Below are 21047 nucleotides of genomic sequence, written 5' to 3' on the forward strand. Positions count from 1 at the left end.
GTAACCCAGGGTATCACTTTCTTTTATTTGGGGGGATGTGGACGAACGCGCTTGGCATCCAATCACAGCTGTGCCAAGAAACTTGATTTCTTCTTTGATATCTACGGACAGCTCTCACCTCCATCTCTGGGGACGTTCAAAAGCAGCCTCTCCGTGCGAATCAGGAGATGACCGATCCGGACAATAATGTGATTCCCTTCGCTTTTCTTATATGTGTGTCTCTTTTCTGCATTCTCCTGTACTGGTTTATCTCAGGTGAGGAAAGGAGGAGGAGAGAAAAGGAGCACAGGATGATGGAGAAAGATACACATGCTTAGCTGATCAGAAGTGTTTTTATGCTGCAGCTGCATTCCCGTTTTCACCAGCTATTTCCCGCCAGGAAATTCCATTCCCTTCTCTCTCCCCCACCTCAACGATTGGCTCAACATTCTGTGGCTACTGCCCATGCTTGGTCCTCATTTGGCTGTTTTGAGGGGTTCTCCCCATCCCAGCCCTTAAGGTCTTGTTTTCTAACAACAACAACAACAACAACAACAACAACAACAACAGCTGTACTTATGCAAACCTTCAGTTCTCTTCTCTCCATCTCCCAGGTGTTCTGATACCTCCCTCTTGTGCATGGACTTTGCCAGTTTTGCTGCATAAGGATTCACACTCACTCCTAACATAGGAAATTGTTGATTTTTAATAATTGCGTAAAAAGCGCCTGTCTTGTTCTCGACACCCAACATTTAAGACTGCTGCAGGCTTCAAAGTAGAAACAACGCGTGGAAGAAACAGAAAACCTGTAAATACAAGTAAACGTTTGTTTGTTTGTTTGTTTGTTCCAGGGAAGCAAAGTGCAGACAAGAGTTGGATTATTAATGCTGCTTTGTACCTGGCTAAGCAACTGCCCCATCGCTGTTACAAATTTTCTGCACAATCCGGCCAATGTTCCATTTGTATCCTTTTAAACGTTAGCAATTAATGTCTCTGAATTGTGATAGGAAATGTTCTTTAGGAGCGCAAGTTTCTGTATGCGAGTCCAAAGTAAGGAGACTCCAAACCTTAGTGTTGCAATACAGTATTTACCTCCTCCTTAAATACATTTACACCCCTGCTTTCTTGGAACTCATATGTGGTGTTTCCGGTAAGGCAGGTATCTCAGTAAGTGTACACATTGCCCACATTTCACATATCTGCTGCAGGAAACCGTTAAACCTGTAGAAATAGTATTTTCCGCATAACCTACATGCCCCAACACTTTAGGTCACAGGTGGTGAACTTGATCTCTATCCTTCACAGGCTAAAGTTGATAGGTGGGCGCAGCCGCTCACCTTTTGGTCTTGGCATTACACCCATGTAAAGTGATGACTTTTGGGACTTCAAAGCACCACCTGGGGCTTTTAAAAAGCTGCATGGTGCTTTGAAGCACCGCTGCTCAGCAGGCTTGAAGTCTCCACCTGTCTGATGGAAGTATTGTCATTGAAATATTGATCCAGAGTAGATTCCAATATATAGTTAGCAGAGTAAAAACTTAAACACGTTGCAGGATTCAAAAAAAAAAAAAATAGACCAGAGGCAATTATATTTCATCCAGCAGAGCTTTTCTGCTGCTGAAGGCAAATGAGCATAATGGTCACAAATCCAATACATTCAGGATTGGACCTGTCCATAAGAAATCCAGTTGCAGCAGACTTAACTTAAACTTACAATAACTTATAAGTCTAAACCTTAACACTAAGCATACTATGTACAGAACACCACACCAGAAGGAAGAGAGATAGAAAGTGTGAAACCCAGGCTCCTTCTGGCCATCCTTTTATAGTCAGCATGACCTTGACAGAAAGAGATAACAGAACCAGTTTAAACCAGCTGTACTCACCTTCTCCGAAGGAATAACCCAGATATCACGCACCCTCTGCTTGCTTCTTTCACACAAGAAAAGCTTCCAGAACCCTCTTGAATTAAGTAGAATAAGGAAGATCTCTACACATCAGATCAATACTTTCTGCACTATGAAATGCAAACTGACAAGTGTACGTAGATTTCCTAAGGAGTCTTTGGCAGGTATAGGCTTGGATGCATGGATAAACTCGCAGGGATTTTAATTTTGAATGTGCACTTGCAAGCTTTAGTGGAAGGAGAGATGTTGCAATCCTGCAAAAGAAAAGCTTTTATTTAACAGTTGTAACAGTTGTTTCAGATTCTGACATTCTTTAGAATATGGTCATTATCTTTCAAGGGAGCTTAAAAGTCTCATACTTTGATCTCTCCTCTCAGCCATATTTATATAAATAGCACATGCTTTACTTAAATTCTATTAATATTTTAATGTTTGCCACCCTGGGCTTCCTTTGGGAGGAAGGGTGTGGTACAAATTTAATAAATATACTTGGGCTTGAGTAAGCTAGTATTAGTAAAAGCAAATAAAAAAAGCATTGTACAAGAATTGGAATGTCTCTGTCTATGAAATGTCTACACACCCTTAACTCAATTTTTTAGCTGACAGGACAGATAGCGGAAAACCTTGGAGAAGAGGAGCACTTAGTCCAAGGGTTGTGTGCTCTCTTACTAGGAATTTCCATTTATTACAATGACAACACGCTTGAGAATTATAAGAAGTGAGTACTTGGAAGGGTGAATGGGAAACTTGTGTCATGGCCACAATTCTTGGTATACCAAGTATCTACTATGTAAAAAAAAAAGGGGGGGTGCAGCTTCTATCATTTTCCTACAAATGTGGTCGATCTATTCCATGGGTAGGCAAACTAAGGCCCAGGGACCAGATCCGGCCCAATCGCTTTCTAAATCCGGCCCATGGACCGTCCGGGAATCATTGTGTTTTTACATGAGTAGAATGTGTCCTTTTATTTAAAATGCATCTCTGGGTTATTTATGGGGCCTGCCTGGTGTTTTTACATGAGTAGAATGTGTGCTTTTATTTAAAATGCATCTCTGGGTTATTTGTGGGGCATAGCAATTGGTTCATTATTATTTTTTCAAAAGATAATCCGGCCCCCCACAAGGTCTGAGGGACAGTGGACCAGCCTCCTGAAAAGGTTTGCTGGCCTCTGGTCTATTCTAATATAATTTTCAGGGCAAAGACTAGGAAATAGATACACACACACACACCCCAATATGGTTAAGCCAGAGAAAATTAGATACAGACTTAAACTTATTTTATTGTTACAAACTTTGATAGGGCCATAATTAGCAGCTAGCAAGTTGTCCATTAGCACGCTGAGTCGTATTTCTCTTGCACGACTGAATGTTGAGTCTCAACATTAAAATGAAAACCAATCCTGTTCATTTTAACTATAGTCTCCCTTCAGCTCATTATTTCCAAGCTCTTGAAACAGTGCTTTTACAGTTTTGCAAACTCATCTGTTCTCCATTTCGCCCTCTGCACTCCATTCAAACTGCCAAATCTGAGGGCACATCTGTCCCTACCACTTTGTACTACTCTCTGTTGCCTTTGATCTACCGTATTTTCCGGCGTATAAGACGACTGGGCATATAAGACGACTCCCAACTTTTCCAGTTAAAATATAGAGTTTGAGATATACTTGACTGCAGATTCTTCACCCTGCGTATACGACCCCCGACTTTTGAGTCTTATACGCCAGAATATACAGTAACTGATATAGCTATTTGTTAAATAAGAATTTGCTGGGGGTGGGCTGGTGGGGTGAAATAAAAAAGAGGGCATCTTTGTGCAGTTTGCAGTGGTTTTACGTGATCCGTCTCTCACCTCCAGGGAGAAATTAAAGCAACTGATAGAAAAGAGGATTGGCAAGGAAAACTTCGTTGAGAAATTGGGATTCATCAGCAAACACGAATTCTATTCCCGAGCAGCTCAGAAACCTCAGCCAAGCTTTTCTAGCCCGGACCATATGATGTTTGATCATGAATTTACTAAATTGGTAAAGGAGCTAGAGGGTGAGACTTGTTACTTCACTTCTCTTGAGTTTTGTGTTTACTACTTAAGACGATTAGATTTGAAAGATTTAGAGCTTTCCCTTTTCAGAATTGGATGTAAAGTTAATTGAGTTACACCTTTCAAGGTTTTTAATTTTCTGCAACCCTAAAGCATGTTATGACACTGGAGGCAAACAATTTTATACAGGAAGTACAATAGGTTTGTTATGTTCGCGGTGTGCTGTTAGACCAGTTAATTTGGCTTCTTAATATTTGAGGGTTTGCTGCATCATTTTGATATAGCTCCACATCTTCCAGACTTTGATTTATGTGCATTTACTTTGGTGAGAAGGTGATAGTGCAATTGGTTTACAGCACAATGAGGCTTACCTGCTGAAGTTCTTGGTAACATGTTCCGATCCATTCTGCATCTGAGAATGTGTTTTGTCATTCATTTTTCCTGGCAGCTAGTGGATTTGCTTTTACAAAATTAGGCTACATTATCTGCTGCAAAGGTTGTAGTTGATCTATTAAATAGTAAAATTGCTGTGCACCGTACAAAGATTTGCAAAAAATAAGATGGACCATGCCTGTGGACTTGCAGTCTGTAGGTAAATAGCTAACACACTAGGGAGGAAGAAAAGGAAAAGTGAGCAAGGATCAGTTGAGAAGAGCAATAATGAACAGGAGTATCTTATAGAGGGGCTTGGATTTAAAAACCAGGAAGATGTCAGTTGGAAAGGCTAAGAAAATATGCTAAGAGGGAACCCCAACAGAGGTCATACTCTCAATTTACTGTAGTGCTTGGTTACACAAGTGATTTTTTTCCATACTACAACAACGCGTTTATTGCATCTTGGGTGGCTGTTTCGATGATAGAATCCCTAAAATGGCTAACTCCTGTTAAACTTCTATATCTGAGCAGGCATTGGGGTTGCTTCAAAACCATGTGGCTTAGAATGTCTAATAAAAGAAATGATTATTTTTTTTAAACAGGCATTATTACAAAGGCAGTTTATAAGTCTAGTGAAGAAGATAAACAGGAAGAGGAAGTGAAGAAGTCCTTAGAACAACACGACAACATAGTGACACGCTACAAAAGCATCATTAGAGTTCAGGTAAAAAAAACAAAAACATCTTCGCTTCATTTGCATTAGTGGGCCCTGTATCTGCTTAAGGTGGTATATATTAGGGCCAGACTACCCCTTAGCGTAATCGTGCTATTTAAACATATATTAGAATTTGCAACCCTCTCAACAAAAAGCAGCTTTGGGGTGGGACTGATCCATTGACCTCTGGGTACGCTGACAACTGTGATTCCCCTAAATTCTGGAAATGGGCAGTTTTGTTAGTATCCGGGAACGTTGCACTAACTGCTTATACCATAAAAAGATATTGCACAGTGCCACTAGTTTAATGCACTGGCAAACACACAGGCACCCTATGCAAATGGACAGACATGGGCAAGCATTATTTTAGACCAGTGGCATTGTGTGGCATTCTGAGCAGTTAGAGAGCTAAGTTCCTTTGCAAATGTCTATAGATAAATGCCTATGGGTGCTGTCAGGGAACCGCCCTCATCGCAGAGCAGCGTGGCGTCAGTACGCTCTGAGTATAGGGAACCCCGTCCGGTCACCCTGAGCAATTCCTCATTGTCCAGTGGGGGCAGCAGCGAGGGACTGCGGGGAGGCAGGGAATGTCGGGGCTTTAGCAGGGTTGCAGAGCCCTCACACCAAGCAGGATCAAGGGAAGGCACACCTCTTCCGGCGCTCCATCTGTGCAGAGGGGTTCAGCGCAGGGGAGATAGGAGGGGATTCAGTTTCCCGCGGCTTTTATGTCGGTCCAAAAACCGGAAGGACTCATTCCCAGACTAGGATGAGTCAGACGTGATCTTTGATGCTCAGCACTGTATATATCTGCACAATAAATGCTTTATAGCAAAGAGCCACGGACTTTGGCTGGTTACTCATGAGCAACACCTGAGGACCTTACAGGTGCTTAATTTTTGTGGCGATTAAAAAAAAAAATTAATAACAGTAGCAATCAACAGAATTAAGAAATGAATGCAGGATTCCATTAAGTAGATTCTTGTTTTATTTTCCAGGATCAGGAGCTTGAGGAATTGAAGAAACAAGTAGAATCTATGAAAGTTCACAATGAGCAGCTACAGACAACAGTCACACAGCAAATGTCTCAGATCCAGCAACACAAGGACCAATACAATCTCCTTAAAGTACAGCTAGGTATGACTGCTAATTGTCCCCTGTATAAGTTTTGCTGTCAAATTCAGGTTGCTGCGCATTTTCAGGCCATGGAATTCCACACTTTACTCGGATGCAGATTGTTTGAGCAGCCCTGGGAAATGCGTGGAACGAATACTAGTTTATATTGGGTTTCTGGGACCTATACACTGAAACAAGACAAGGGACTGGGAGTGGTGAAAAATAAAGCTGTCGGTGAGAAAAGCTGCGGAAACCTGCACTGCTGAGGCAGAAGAGTTAGTAAGGTGTCAACCTGGAATTGTAGGAACAAAAGACGCAGGTATCCTGGTCTTGGAACTTCATTGGAATCCTATCCATTACTCCCACAGAACTGGCATTAAAACTGTGTGGTTGAGTTTATTCCTTCCTTTTCCACAATCGCTGCATTCAAAAGTGGGTTCACAAAAGATAACCGGCTGAATGGATGCTTAGCTTAATCTTGTCGGGTCTGGCTCTTGCACAACCATGGTGGTTAGAAGAAGCCCAGCAGGATTTAATCACTATGCTGCTTTTTCACAAGTGCAGCAAAAAAAGGGGGGGGGCTTCGTTCCTCCCAGGGAGGTGGCATGTCTCTTGAAAGAGTCTTTGTTGGCTGAAGGGATAGCTAGTACCACTCATAGTTCAGAGTCCAGGTGCTATCCTTCCCTGCTTGTCCCAGACTAGGAAGAAGTTGGCACCATGCACATCTCTTTGTGTTTGTGTAATCTTTCTCCTCTTCCCCCTCCCCCCAATTATCCCTGATCAACTCGCCAGGCAGAAATTAGTAGGGAAGAAGTCTTCTATGATAATAAGATATATTTCATAGTCTGAAGACTTCTGCACTGCTGACCCCTGACTGAAATAAAAATGGTGTGCATACGAAATGATCTATATGTCCCTCAAAGAAAATGCAGAAATCTTTGTAGAATAATGCCTTAAAGCATTATTGGTGACTGATTCTAATAACTGTAAACTAGGACTGTGCAGACACCAGTCTTGTGCAGGTGTGCTTTTTTGTAACTATATTCCCCATCAGGGTTTGTGTGTGTCTTTAAAAAAAAATGCATATTCAGTGTCTCTTAACAGTTAAGGCGTAACTAATCCTACCCTGGAAATACGTTTTACTGAAGGTGTGAGATATAAATTGCATCAATAAACAAATGTATATAAACTGATCCTCGGTGTACATACCGTTGCTTAAGAGCAGAAAGAGTTCTGTGCAGGATCAGACGAAGGGCCATTTAGTCCAGCATTCTTGATAAGTCCGCCAGCAGCCGATTCTCTGCTCTCTGCCCACTCTGACACTAAGTGACAGCGAGGCATAATTATCCGTATGTACCTAGCTCATAGTACCGTTTTTAAGGAAGGAAAGATTTTAAATGAGTTTGGGATGGGAAATATTTCTGTCCCCAAACTCTATAAATGGGTCATTTTCAAATCTGACGAATAGGCAAAGACAACCAGCATCATAGTTCCCATGGCGATGTGGCTCAGATGAATGGCGTTCAGCCGGACGAAATCAGCAAGTTGCATGGGGAGATAGAAGAATGGAAACACAAGCTTGAACTGTTGCAGGAACAACTGAAGGAACGAGACTCTTTGATTGAAACCTTGGTGAGTACATGAGTGTCGGCTATTGATGATACCTGATAGGAAAATTCCAGTCCATCCTTTTCTAGGGTAAAATGATGATGATCAGAAAAGGCTTGCTTCCTTGCTCCCAGATCAGAAGGCAGGCAAGTTCCTGATACCAGGGGAAGAAGGCATTGGTCCCCTTGTCACTTTTTATTCCTTAGTTGAACGGAGTGGTTAATGGGAAAGAACGTGACTTGCAGTATGGATATGTTTGTTTGTAAGACTTTTATCCCATCGTAATGCACATAGCCTCAAGGCGGTGACTTGCGATAACAAAACCACCTTGAAACACCAGTACAAAGAAATGCTCTTAAATGGGCTTTGGATGTTTTTAAATATATTTTGTTAAAGGCAAAAGAGAATTGAGACAGATTTCATCGATTGCCTAAAAAATACTAAAGGCGGCACAGAGCATGCATGTCTAGGCTGGGGTGTCCATGGTTTGGGTACCACTGCTGTAAAGAGCCTTTTTTCCAGTAGCTACTTAACCTAATCTCCAAAAGTGGTCTTCAGGTGGGACTCTGTGGCAGATCTTAACCGCTGAGACCTGCAATTGCCTATTGTTTGTAATGCTGTCAAAACCTGTTGGTTGTTCACAGCTATTATTGAAGTTTTTTTAAAAAAAAAAATCAGTCCACTATTGTGATTTCCGTACATATGTACTCACAAGGCTAAAATGTATTTTGTTGTTGTTGTTCAGTCGTGTCCGACTCTTCGTGACCCCATGGACCAGAGCACGCCAGGCACCCCTATCCTCCACTGCCTCCCGCAGTTTGGCCAAACTCATGCTAGTCGCTTCGAGAACACTGTCCAACCATCTCATCCTCTGTCGTCCCCTTCTCCTTGTGCCCTCCATCTTTCCCAACATCAGGGTCTTTTCCAGGGAGTCTTCTCTTCTCATGAGGTGGCCAAAGTACTGGAGCCTCAACTTCAGGATCTGTCCTTCCAGTGCGCACTCAGGGCTGATTTCTTTAAGGATGGATAAGTTTGATCTTTTTGCAGTCCGTGGGACTCTCCAGAGTCTCCTCCAGCACTAAAATGGATATGCTGACCTAATAACCTTATGAGTGTCCATGTCTGAATTGTAAGGAGCCACATGTAGTAAATGCTTCCAACTTTATAATTATAGTCACTGATTATTTCCAGCATTTCTCTGAATGCTTGTTAAATAATGGAAGCAGTGTAGTCGCAAGCCATATGTAAAATCTGCAGTGCTGCTTGTTCATTGGCAAACTGTCGAGTAGTGGATCGGGATGGAAAAGGAATTATTCCTTCCTCTTATTTTGGTTTTAAATACCTATACCAGAGCTGAAACAACAACAACAACAACAACAACAACAACAACAACTTGGTATGGAAAATATCGAGTTCTATGCCATGTATGTCGGTTTGATTATATTGCATATTTTTTATCTGCTGTGTGTGAGCAGAGTGGCAATGGTCTATACTACATCCTGAATCCTTCTGATCGCTGAAAACGCTGCAGAGTATCTTCTTGTTTCAAAGGCGGCATCAAGCACCCGCCACAAACTTGACAGCCTATAACTGAAGCCAAAAGGGCTTACTTTTTATAAAGGAAAAGAAAAAGGTTTGAGTTTCTCAGGATGCTATTTATGGAAGTGCTTTGTTAAAAATCCTTATCCTTTTAAGATAAATGTTTCCTTCGTTAATATCCGATATTTGCAGAAGCTTTCGCCTGCAGCAGGAGGAGGAACAACAACAGAGCAGTCTTCACAAACGAACAAACCAAGTGGCCCTGAGGTTGACAGAGAACTATATAAAGTAAGAATTCCTGTTGCTTCCGTGAGATATTCTGTCGTGAATGCTGCTGTTTCAGAACATGGTTCCTCCCCAGTTGCAATCTGTGAAGGTATCCTTAGTAGGAAACCTGATTGAAAAGCAGCATTATATATATATATATATATATATATATATTTTCTGAGCTTGTTATTTCTGGTGGGAGGAATGTCCATCCTCTTTCTCTCCCCCCCCCCCCACCTCCCTCAAGTTCCTAGCCCTGCTCTGCAACATGGCTTAATCAGAGGCCCTTCTCTGAGATTTAGGGCTTTTAGCAGCACAGTTTCTTTTGCCCAGGCTTCCTCCAACTCGGCCCTCCGGATGTTTTTGGCCTACAACTCCCATGATCCTTAGCTAGAAGGACCAGTGGTCAGGGATGATGGGAATTGTAGTCCCCAAATATCTGGAGGGCCGAGTTTGAGGAAGCCTGGTTTTGCCCCATTCCTCTGGATGAAGTAATTAGGATGGGAAGAGAGCCAGTCTTACCTCTCTTGCGTTTTTGGCACAAGCCTTAATTGCCCAGCCGAATACGCAACAAGAAGGCAGCTGATCTGCAGAGGTCAGAAAGCTTGTGGGAAACAGCACCTTGTGCTTCCTCCATTAGGAAAGCTTTGGAGAGGATGGAAAGCCACAAAGAGGCCCCTATCCAGTACAATGCTCCGAGTCATATATGTAATACAGGTTCATTGCTGTCTTTATTTAGCCATTCTCTCAGAGTAGGGGGGTATTTTCACCCTTCGTGGTCATTGGAGGCAGTGCTTATCATTTAGGAGCCTACTTATACCTCCCTGGTGTGCATGCATGGCACCATTTTAGCTACATAGCAACGGGGCATGCCAAAACATTGGAAATGGAGGGAATTACATGATACTACGAGTGAGCGCTGCGACTGTATCAACGGAAGTTTCCAAACACTGCTGAAGGGTAGTCCCATTGTGAGTTCATTACAGTAATCTAATGTAGATGTAGGGGACGCGGGTGGCGCTGTGGTCTAAACCACTGAGCCTAGGGCTTGCCGATCGGAAGGTCGGCGGTTCAAATCCCCGCGATGGGGCGAGCTCCCGTTGCTCGGTCCCTACTCCTGCCCACCTAGCAGTTCGAAAGCACGCCAAAAAGTGCAAGTAGATAAATAGGTACCGCTCCATCGGGATGGTAAACGGCGTTTCCGTGCGCTGCTCTGGTTTCGCCAGAAGCGGCTTAGTCATGCTGGCCACATGACCCAGAAAAACTGGGACAAACGCCAGCTCCCTCGACCTGTAAAGCGAGATGAGCGCCGCAACCCCAGAGTCATCTGCGACTGGACTTATCTGTCAGGGGTCCTTTACCTTTTTTAATGTAGATGTAACTAAGGTATGCGTTACCATGACCAAGTCTGAATTTCCCTGGAGTAAATGCAGGTAAGTGCATCAGCTTAGGCTGAGCAAGGGCATCTGTCAGGGACTGGGCAGAGGAGGAATGGTGGAGACTGTCTCTCCAGGCTGACCCTTATAGAGAAGAAGAAGAAGAAGAGAGTTCAGAATTACAACGGGGGTTTGAGGGAGGACACAGCTCAGAGGCAGATGAGGGGGAAAGCTGGGAAATAATGGGAAAGGAGGATTAGGAAGCACCAGGGGAGTGACAGCTGACGGACTCAGTGTCTTTAGAAAGCATTCCAGACCCCCCTCTCTCAGAACACGGCGAGCATTGAAAGTAGGAGAGCAAAGAGCTCAAAGGCAGAGGGCACTTTTCAGCACCTGTAGCGATGACTCATGAGGAAGTGGGAGAGATGGAGGGGGTGGAGATTCACTTGGGGCAACGCCATTATTCCAAGAGGCTGCATTTCTAAGCCTCTCTCTGTGAATATTGAATAAAAAGCAGTTGGTAAGAACTTTCCTTGTCTTCTCCATCCCTGGCAACCTACAGTGGGGGTTGGATCTGCTAACGCCTGACAGCATCCCTGGCCACAACCACTATTTGACATTCAGCTGCAAAGCCGAATCCAAGAGTCCCCCCCAAACGGCAAGGTTACTTTTTAAAGGGGAGCGCCACCCCATTCAAAACAGGCTGAATCCCTATTTCAGCACCACACTCTCCTGACCAGGAGTACCTTTGATCTGGATTAAACCTCTATTAAGCGTCTCAGGCACCAGTTCAGAGCATCAGCAGCTGCCCTGGTATCTGATGAAAATGAGTTGTGTGCATTGATGATGCTCTCCAAACCTCTGGAAAATTCGCCCCATTAGCTCCATGTCCTGCTTCTGTTTGAAAACAATGCTGTTATCTTAGCAGCAGAATTTATTTATTTATTCCCCCTTCACAGGAAGTTGAAACCCTGAGGTCCCAAATCCAGTCACAGTCCACAGACATTGCTAAACTTCAGGGTGAAAAGCAAGAACTGCTTCAAAAACTGGTAATATAAGACTTTCACTCTTATCTTTTTGTCCTTGTATTGTTTCTGTGGGATGTAATGAACAGTAGTAGTCCTCTTGTCTCCTTCAGCTGTCCACCATAATCCATAAATAGCCATTATTGTTGTTCAGTCGTGTCCAGCTCTTCATGACCCCATGGACCAGAGCACGCCAGGCATGCCTATCTTTCACTGCCTCCCGCAGTTTGGCCAAACTCATGCCAGTCACTTCGAGAACACTATCCAACCATCTCATCCTCTGTTGTCCCCTTCTCCTTGTGCCCTCCATCTTTCCCAACATCAGGGTCTTTTCCAGGGAGTCTTCTCTTCTCATGAGGTGGCCAAAGTACTGGAGCCTCAACTTCAGGATCTGTCCTTCCAGTGAGCATTCAGGGGCTGATTTCTTTAAGGATGGATAAGTTTGATCTTTTTGCAGTCCATGGGACTCTCAAGAGTCTCCTCCAGCACCATAATTCAAAAGCATCAATTTATTTATTTATTCCCCCGATAAATAGCCATAGTCTGTTCTTCTACCACGTAAGCTCTAGTGGCCCACGTTCACACAGATTGTCTGATTTGTTGCGTACTTTGCCGTACAGAACGCATTGCAGGTGTTAGACCAAATATATCTCCTGCACCCTGTCAGTCTTGCTGAGTGTTCTTTTTTTTGCAGAGCGTCACCCCAGTTCCTGTATCAGGAGACAATGGCACCATTATGGTAGCAAAGACAGCTGACTTGGAAAGAAGGCTCTCGACGCTCTTGCAAGAGAATAAAGAACTAAAGGTTGTTTCCCAATAATAAAAAAATACTACATTTAAGTGTTCAGTTAAGATTTGCTGAACTGGCGGCTTCATCCTTGCTCAACTCAACATTGGGGTGGGGGAAGGGGGCAGGTATCACAAATTAGAAATGTTCCCATAGGAAATAATGGAAACCGTGGACTCCTTATGCAAACGCTCACCTAACAAATGATTTCCTGGGAGCGTATTGTTTTTGGTAAGCGGGACCTGCATGTTCACATTCAGCGGGTTGTATAATATTTGATTTTCAAAAGCCATAGCCCCCTGGTGGAACACGTGCATGAGACCCCCAAGTTCAACACCTCGATTAAACAAATCGCTATCCGCTGCTGGGAGACCCCTTAGCTGGAGACAGCAGAACCACCTTACCAAGTTCTGTTGCTTAGAATAATTAGTTACCATAGAGATGTCAAGATAAACTGGTAAATTGTAACTTCACTACTGAAGGATTTTTGGCATTCCTTAGGGAATATTTTGGAAGGCTAACACATGTTTTTCATGGTGGTATAGTTAAGGGCACATTATCTTCAAACACCAACCTTCCTCTAGTTCCGTGGTTCCCAGCATGGGACACATGCCCTACAGGGGGGGCAATCTAATTTTTAAGGGAGGCAATTTGAGAATGAGTTATGAACAGTCAATGGCCTTTTAGGTTTCCTCCACGTAAATAGGAATTCACTTTTTGAATAATAAGAATTATATGTAACGGGGGGGGGGGGGGTCCTCAGGATTTTAGAGATACTAGGGTGGCCAAGAAAAGTTTGGGAACTACTGCTCTAGTTACTTAGAGAAAGTGCCTTTAGAAAGCTTATACAGTACTTCAATGAATGCACATTTTTAAGGAAGATACTCAGATAATCTGGTGGAGGGCGGGTTTTTGGGTGTAATAATAATAATAATAATAATAATAATAATAATAATAATAATAATAATAATAATAATAATAATTTATTTATACCCCGCCCATCAAGCTGGGCCTCCCCAGCCACTCTGGGCGGCTTCCAACAAAGTACCAAAATACAATAATTCATCAAACATTCAAAGCTTCCCTAAACAGGGCTGCCTTAAGATGCCTTCTAAAAGTCTGGTAGTTATTGTTCTCTTTGGCATCTGGTGGGAGGGCATTCCACAGGGCGGGTGCTACTACCGAGAAGGCCCTCTGTCTGGTTCCCTGTAGCCATTATTAAAAATTATTCTTCCCATTATGTATGGATCCGGGCAGGGGGAGATCTCGTTACATGTTCTGTCTCACTATTTGTCTTAAACACCACAAATTCTATATTACTTTCACAGTGGCATTGTTTGCTATAGCCTCTGAGAAACTCTTGTGTGCATTTTTTGACGAATTTATGACTAAGCCGAATTGATTCACATAGCCTATTGAGTGGGTATATGCCAAATCCAGTGTACTGTACAATCAGGGTAAATAATTCCAGATTGAATTGTCTGACTTTGTAGGAGGCAGCTTCATAGGTTTATAAAATTCCTCACCCAAAAGGCGAGGAAAAAATTCCTTTGTGCTTGTATCAAATCTGTGTCCATTTAGTTCCCCTTTTATCGTACATATGGATTGAGCACAGAGGGAAGGGAAGTCGGGATTCTGATTACAGTGGGTCACTTTTATTTTTAAAAGCCCTTTGTTTGGGACATCCAGGATAGCTTTCATATCGAAGTAGTGTTTTGATGCCAGCAGCTGGGTGGCGTTAGTCATTTTAGCAGTGATGCATGCTAATATTTCCCCCTCCTCTCCTGCCAGAATGAAATTGCGGCCCACGGCGAGGAAAAGGCGTCACTGAAGCAGCAGCTGGACTCATCCAACAGTACCGTGGCTATTTTGCAAAACGAGAAAAGCAAATTGCAGAAGGAAGTCGCAGAATCTAAGAAAGAACAAGACGATCTCCTGGTTCTTCTGGCTGACCAGGATCAGAAAATAATTGCATTAAAGGATAAACTCAAGGAGCTTGGAGAATCGGTAAGACGAACGTTCATTAGGTTTGAGCATTACATTCCTGTGGAAACGTGCCTTTAGTTATTGGCTAACACTTTGGTTTAGATTACATAACTATTATATAGCCCAATGCCTCTGGCGCAATGAGTTTCATAGCCCTTGGGCCAGTAAGATTCATGCTAAACTTTTATCTATTGGAATCTCGCCCATAGAAGTCTTGAACTATGATCTTATCTTAGCAAGGAAAATTATTAATCAAAGAGTGGCAGCGAATTTTATGCTTGGTGGGGGGGCTATGTTCCCCACGTCAGTTGGGCGTCATTCCACCAACTCATGTGCCATCTTACCTATCATCTCTCTCTTTTGCCAGTCATCGTTTTGCTTTTATCAAAGCGTGTTTCAATGCTTTCCCTTCGAACACTTTTTCATAGATTTTCTAGGCGTCAAGTCTCGGATTTATGTTCCTGTGATAATAGATCGATCGAAACACTTCAACACATAGTGCTTATATGTCCTTTATACTGTGCTGTTCAGAAGAACTTATTGTTTCCATTAATCCATAAATGGCCTGGGCACCCGGCAGACTTTTATCTTGCCTTCTTATTGCAAGATACAGATCAGTATGTAACTCTTCAAATGGCGAAAATTTTAACTTCCGCTCTGACATATAAGCGACGTAATGGACTGCTGTTTGGAAAGTGAAATTGCCTTATAATTTCCATATTTAATTTTGTATCTTTATTAAGGCTTTTATTGTCATTAATTTTTAAATTTAATTGTGTGTGTGTGTATTTGTCTTAGTTGGGCCATTCCATTGTCACGGGTGGGACAGTTGGACCATGTTTTTTGGTATTCACACATGTGTAACAATGTAAATATACATAAAAATTAACAACCAAAATTTAAACTGTGTTCTTCATAAGATACTGAACAGTTTACTAATTTTTTATTATTTTTATGGATATTTTTGACAATTTTATTAAATGTTAAAGTATTGTCACGGGTGGGACGAAAAAAGGACATGGAGCTTCAGATAAGTTTGATTTATGGAAAAACTCTGTGAGTTGGGAGGTGAATCAATTATAAACTCAGCATATCTGTTTAAATCAATGTTTATTGGTTACAACTATGCAATCAGAAATTAAGTTTAAGAAATTTAACGATACAAAATTAAGGAAAAAATGCTGTCACGGGTGGGACAATCATCAGAAAACTTTAAACTTGAACACTTCTGTGAATACTACGTGGGTGGACTTTTGAAAAGAAGGTCCATAAACTAAACTTCTTTTGTCTTTAGCTTTAAAAAAATGTTTCGACTGCACGTTTGGAATCTTCCTCACCAAAGTCCAGCGCTCATCTAGCATTCTTATCAGGCTCATTTTTCATGGAATGGCCCAGTTTTGTTTTATATGAGCTTAAAGCTGAAATAAAGTGATTGATTGATAGGTTTGAGCATTTCGTTTTTCCAATCATGGAAAGCAAACAGCCCAAGTTTTAGTCTGGATTGGCAACATTTTTGCTGCTCTGATGATGAGCAGAGCCAGAAGAAGTATTCTGGATTAACTGATTTGGAATAAAGGCTGTCCTGCTTCCGTTTTCCTTGACTGTTCTCTTTAGTACTGCATGCATGTGATGTAGCAGACACGTTCCAACCATCTCAGAGCAGGCATTTCATCCTCCTCTTCTCATCCACAGTTTTGCAAGTATTTATGTCAAAAGCAGTTTTAAGTTTTTAGTAAACGTCTTATTTTTGCAAAACATTTTATTTACAGTTAAAGCAATTTATTTCTATTTATTTAATTTGCTTGTCACCCTTCATCCATAGATCTCAGGGCGGTTCACAACCTAAAAATACAAGATAAAAACACAAAATACGTAACAAAAGCACACCACCACCACCCCAATAAAATTAATGCCATTTTTAAAAAAAAATAAAAAAAATAAAGCCGTTTAAAAAATCTGTCCAGTTAATTGTTGGACATGGAGAAAACTTTCTAATCCGTTAACTAAATGCCTCAACCTCTGTTTTCTTTTAAAGGTTGAAGACGACGATGAACTGGAATCTGGCGACCAAGGTGAGGAAGATGAAGGGGAGGACGAGGAAGACGACGAGGAAGATAATTAAGCTTTATTGTGTCAAATATGGGAATCCTGTACTGCATTATAAGAATAAATGTTGATGGCCTTGTGATGCAAAATACCTGGTTAAAGAAGCGGAAGGATCACTAGGACTAGTCCTGAGTTTCTGGTGTGAAGTTGAGAAATGCTTTGTAGCTGAAACAGAAGTCTACCGTTTTTAAGTTTTACATGCACATCCGAACCGATTTGTTAACACACTAGAAGCTGTTTTAGATGCTTTCCAGGAGCATTGGAGGTAACAGTTCGGTTAACCAAGCGTGTTGGCATTTGCATATGTTCCGTGTGTTTGTCATTACTTACCTAATTTGGATCTTCGGTGTGATTAAATATGGTATGTATATGGTTTAACATCTGTTGAATGAAATCATTGCTTCCTGTATTCAGCATGGAGAGAACTGGTGGACTCTTTCTTGCTACTTCAGAAAAAAAAAATATAATTATTACTGGAGTGTATGGGACTGGCAAGTTAAGGGGTTTTTACCTTTTCGCTGCTTGTCGGTGGATTTCAGAATGAGAGGAACTGTACAGCATTGAGTGCCTTGCACCTGAAATGGCTGCATTCTGTACCTCAGAAGAAAAAGAGAAACTGAAACAACTTGGGAGGGATTTCCGTAGACAAATAGCAGCATTTGGTAGCATATTAAAACAGAATTTTATTTTTTATTTTTTAGCAAAAACCCATGCAGAAGTTTTAAGATGCTACCAGATTATCACGTTAGAAACAAGCCTTTTGTTCTATTATTAAAATCACATACTGATCGATTATAATTTATTGACTTTTGCGCCCAATAGGTAAGATTTTTAAAAAGAGGCATCAACTTGCTGTTTTGGTAATAAAAAATAGATGCTATAACTATTTAGTATTCGTTTACTTCTGACTGCTTTAAATCATGTTTCTTGAGTGCTGCTGTATTTGGAATAGTCTTAATTTAAAAAAAAAAAGATTGACTTGTTAAAGTGCTATCAAACATGGCATCTATCAGGGAAACATGGCAAATTGGTAAAGATGTTTGCAAAATTTGTAGAGCTGTTTCTGTTCATTCCAATTATTGACTCAGCTTACAGAACAGTTACGTCTTAACTCTAAAGTAAGTAGGATTTGGGCCAATGCTATACAAAAATGTATTTTTAGATACTCTATTTTGTACTTACCAGTTTGTCAAGATACAGGTAACATAAGCTGAGATGCAGCAAAATAAATTGGAATGCTACCTCGATATTGTAATCCCTCTTTGGAAATATGGATATTCCATGTGCAAAAGGCTTTCTGCTGTCCAACAGGGGTTGCTTTGGGGTTTTTTTAACCAATATATCTGCTTCTATCTGCAAGGAACAGGACGGGCTGCATCCAAAGTGGCACAAAGCCGAGACTTCAATATTGCAAACTGCAGGAACTAGTTGCCCACAGAACTCAGTTTCTGTATTTTTCGCGCCATAAGACGCACTTTTTTCCTCCTAAAAAGTAAGGGGAAATGTCTGTGCGCCTTATGGAGCGAATGGTGGTCACTGGAGCTGAATTGTCCCAGGGGCCAAAAGCAGATTATGCTTTTTTTTTTTTTTTTTACAAAGAGAGAATGGGGTGTTGAAAGGAAGCTGCTGAACAGCTGATCAGCAAGCGATCGGGAGAGAGATAAGGCTCCCTTTCTGCCCCACCCCCTTGCCCAGGCCTCCATTGTTGAATGTTCTGCAGTTTCCCCAGCGACATGTGACTGGCTGATTAGATTATCTGTCTGAAAACTGTAGAAACGGCTCCCTTTCCTTTCCTAAAGAAGCTGCAGAACTGTGAGTTGAACCCCATAAAAATGGGGCTTTTCCTCTTTGCAAAAGAAGCTGCACAAGTGTGAGCTGATCCTCAAAAAAACGGGGCTTTCCCTCTTTCCTCCTCTAAAAACTTGGTGCGTCTTATGTTCAGGTGCGTCTTAAAGGGTGAAAAATACGGTAACTTCAGGGACTGAAGTTCAGCAGCCCTAATTCGCAGTGTCAAGTTATGGTAGTTCCTAGGAAGCTTTCACCAAGTCTTTGTGTTGTAGCAGCTCTTCAGTTCCACAAGCAGTTGTCTTTCCCAGCCCTTTTAACTTTTCCCTCTTTTCAACTGGAAAAATTTGTCAAAATGCATTCATCACTAGGAACAGGTTGCGCAGAAGTTTTAAAGCTATCTCATAGGAACAGAATTTGCACATGTATAATTGCATGCAAGGTTTTTGAAGTTGGCCCCTCCGAAAGCGGTCTTCTGAATAATAATTTGATTTCAAATTACCACTCAAAGAATCTCCCTTGCCCCTGTGTAATTTGTCCAGTTACAAAGGTGTAATCTGCCGTTCTGAAACACGTGGCAGGGCATGCTTCTTAAGACACCTACCCCCATGCAATTCCCCCCCCCAAATAAGCAGTTCCATTTAACACATGAACTGGCATGACTACGTAGCTTCTGCCAGTGTGGTGTAGTGGTAGACTTGTAATCTGGGGAACCGGGTTCGTGTCTCCACTCCTCCACATGCAGCTGCTGGGTGACCTTGGGCTAGTCACACTTCTTTGAAGTTTCTCAGCCCCACTCACCTCACAGAGTGTTCGTTGTGGGGGAGGAAGGGAAAGGAGAATGTTAGCCGCTTTGAGACTCCTCTTCTTCTTCTTCTTCTTCTGCCATGGGGTTGTTTTATGTTGCGTTTAGGACATTGGACCCTGACCATCAGGGTGAGATTTAAAAGGAGGCAACCTGGGAAGGTAGCCCATCTAGAAGGAAAACTCTGATCCTCAGCCTCCTCTGCCTTGCGGGATATCTTCAGAAGAAGAAAAGGCTACACGAATCTGGAGTGGAGTCCCTAAGACGGTTTGATGGCACCTTGTACGCCTCCTTCCGTCAAATCCTGCACCCAAGCTGGTGCCAAACGTCTCACTCTGCTTTCCTTTGGACCACATCAGCGAGGCCAAGAGGGCAGCCCAGGACCTCCAGACGTGCTGCCCAGGCTTGTGCATTGGGGAGCTGCCTAACACAGCTATTGGACTTCACCCCTGTTGGCGTACTCCGTTGCAACAGCTGGGGCAGAAGTCCTCAGAAGTGACAAGGCCACAAAACAGTGCTTCTGGTTTCTCTACTGAAAGGCCTGTGCACTTTTAGAGGTCTTTGTCCTATCCAGTGAAACACCAATTACCCAATTTCCCCTGGTCAACAGGTGGATTAGTTATCATACCAAAATGAACAGAGCATTGAAAGGCTTATTGTGGCAAAAGACACTCGAGTGTCTTTCGCTTTTTTTATTTAGGAAAGATTGAAATTGCAAAACACCACCAGTTTGTCACCGTGAGAGGACTAACCAGCACAGGAAATCAAAAGGGCAATGAGGGATTGAGATACCTCTGGCTTTTCAGATGGGCACTGTGCTACTTTTCAGACGGACTCCCAAGTCCCTTTGGCTCCTGCCATGCTGTCAGGGGTGATGGACATTGCCATGTAACAACAACCAGACGGCCCATCCTTGGCTAAATTAAATGCGTGGTTCCCCATTGGGATGTACTTTGAGAAAGATAAAACAGGAATAAATGGAAATTATGAATGGGTGGGAAACCTTGCTGTCAAATCATACCGAGGACAGACAGGAGGCAAGATTCACACATTTCCCCCTGATACTGCTGTCATCACCCTGCACTTCCCCGTGTCAGGGCTCCGTGTTTTTAAATGAAACAACACAGTACCAGGGACAGAATTCCTTTTCCCGAGAACGCCAGCTCCCAGCAAGTTTCTAGTGGTTAAGCTGTGATCTTGCGCTCCAAACTGTGAGCAATGCCTATTGAAATTTCAGAAGCCTGGTGGGTGGCTGGGTAAGAAGGAATGGTGGTTAATGGCAGAGCTTCATGGCTTGCATAGTTCTATTACTGAGAGAATTGGAATAATCAATGCCAATTTTCTCAAGTTGCATGCATAAGTTACAGAAGTGTCATTGGAACCTGATTAATGGGCTTGCTCCGTTCCCTCCACATTTTCTCTGGAATCTGCTGCAAATCACACCGGAAATGTTCCTGGATGTTAGCTATCTCTTCAGTAGTAGGAGCCCAGTTAGATACGGGCTGTTTGTAGAACCAGGACACCTGGATTTCTGGTTAAGCATCCCCTCTGGGTTCTTTCGTGGTATGAGAGGTGGGACGTGTTGTAGCTAGGCCGTCTAGAGGAGGCTCCTTCGTGGTAATCGCTGGGTAGTCACTTCCT

General features: G+C 42.4%; 1 protein-coding gene across 5 annotated transcripts in view; it reads left to right on the top strand.

The window, feature by feature from the left end:
• Positions 1 to 18063, top strand: part of USO1 (USO1 vesicle transport factor) — a 52973-nt gene extending 34910 nt beyond the window's left edge. For 4 of the 5 annotated variants that reach the window (XM_033168971.1, XM_033168972.1, XM_033168975.1 and 1 more), the window contains 11 exons: positions 831 to 941; positions 2485 to 2603; positions 3740 to 3921; positions 4897 to 5018; positions 6005 to 6143; positions 7591 to 7754; positions 9462 to 9557; positions 11872 to 11961; positions 12632 to 12742; positions 14516 to 14731; positions 16746 to 18063. In XM_033168971.1, the coding sequence (XP_033024862.1) occupies positions 831 to 941; positions 2485 to 2603; positions 3740 to 3921; positions 4897 to 5018; positions 6005 to 6143; positions 7591 to 7754; positions 9462 to 9557; positions 11872 to 11961; positions 12632 to 12742; positions 14516 to 14731; positions 16746 to 16832 (1437 nt within the window). In that variant the 3' untranslated portion in view covers positions 16833 to 18063. Of the gene's footprint in view, positions 1 to 830; positions 942 to 2484; positions 2604 to 3739; positions 3922 to 4896; positions 5019 to 6004; positions 6144 to 7590; positions 7755 to 9461; positions 9558 to 11871; positions 11962 to 12631; positions 12743 to 14515; positions 14752 to 16153; positions 16221 to 16745 lie in introns of those variants that run through there. The other variant, XM_033168974.1, reaches the window with a different exon arrangement.
• The last annotated feature ends 2984 nt before the right edge of the window (positions 18064 to 21047 follow it).

This window comes from Lacerta agilis, chromosome 14 (assembly GCF_009819535.1).
Source record: "Lacerta agilis isolate rLacAgi1 chromosome 14, rLacAgi1.pri, whole genome shotgun sequence".
In the NCBI taxonomy this organism is placed as follows: Eukaryota; Metazoa; Chordata; class Lepidosauria; order Squamata; family Lacertidae; genus Lacerta; species Lacerta agilis.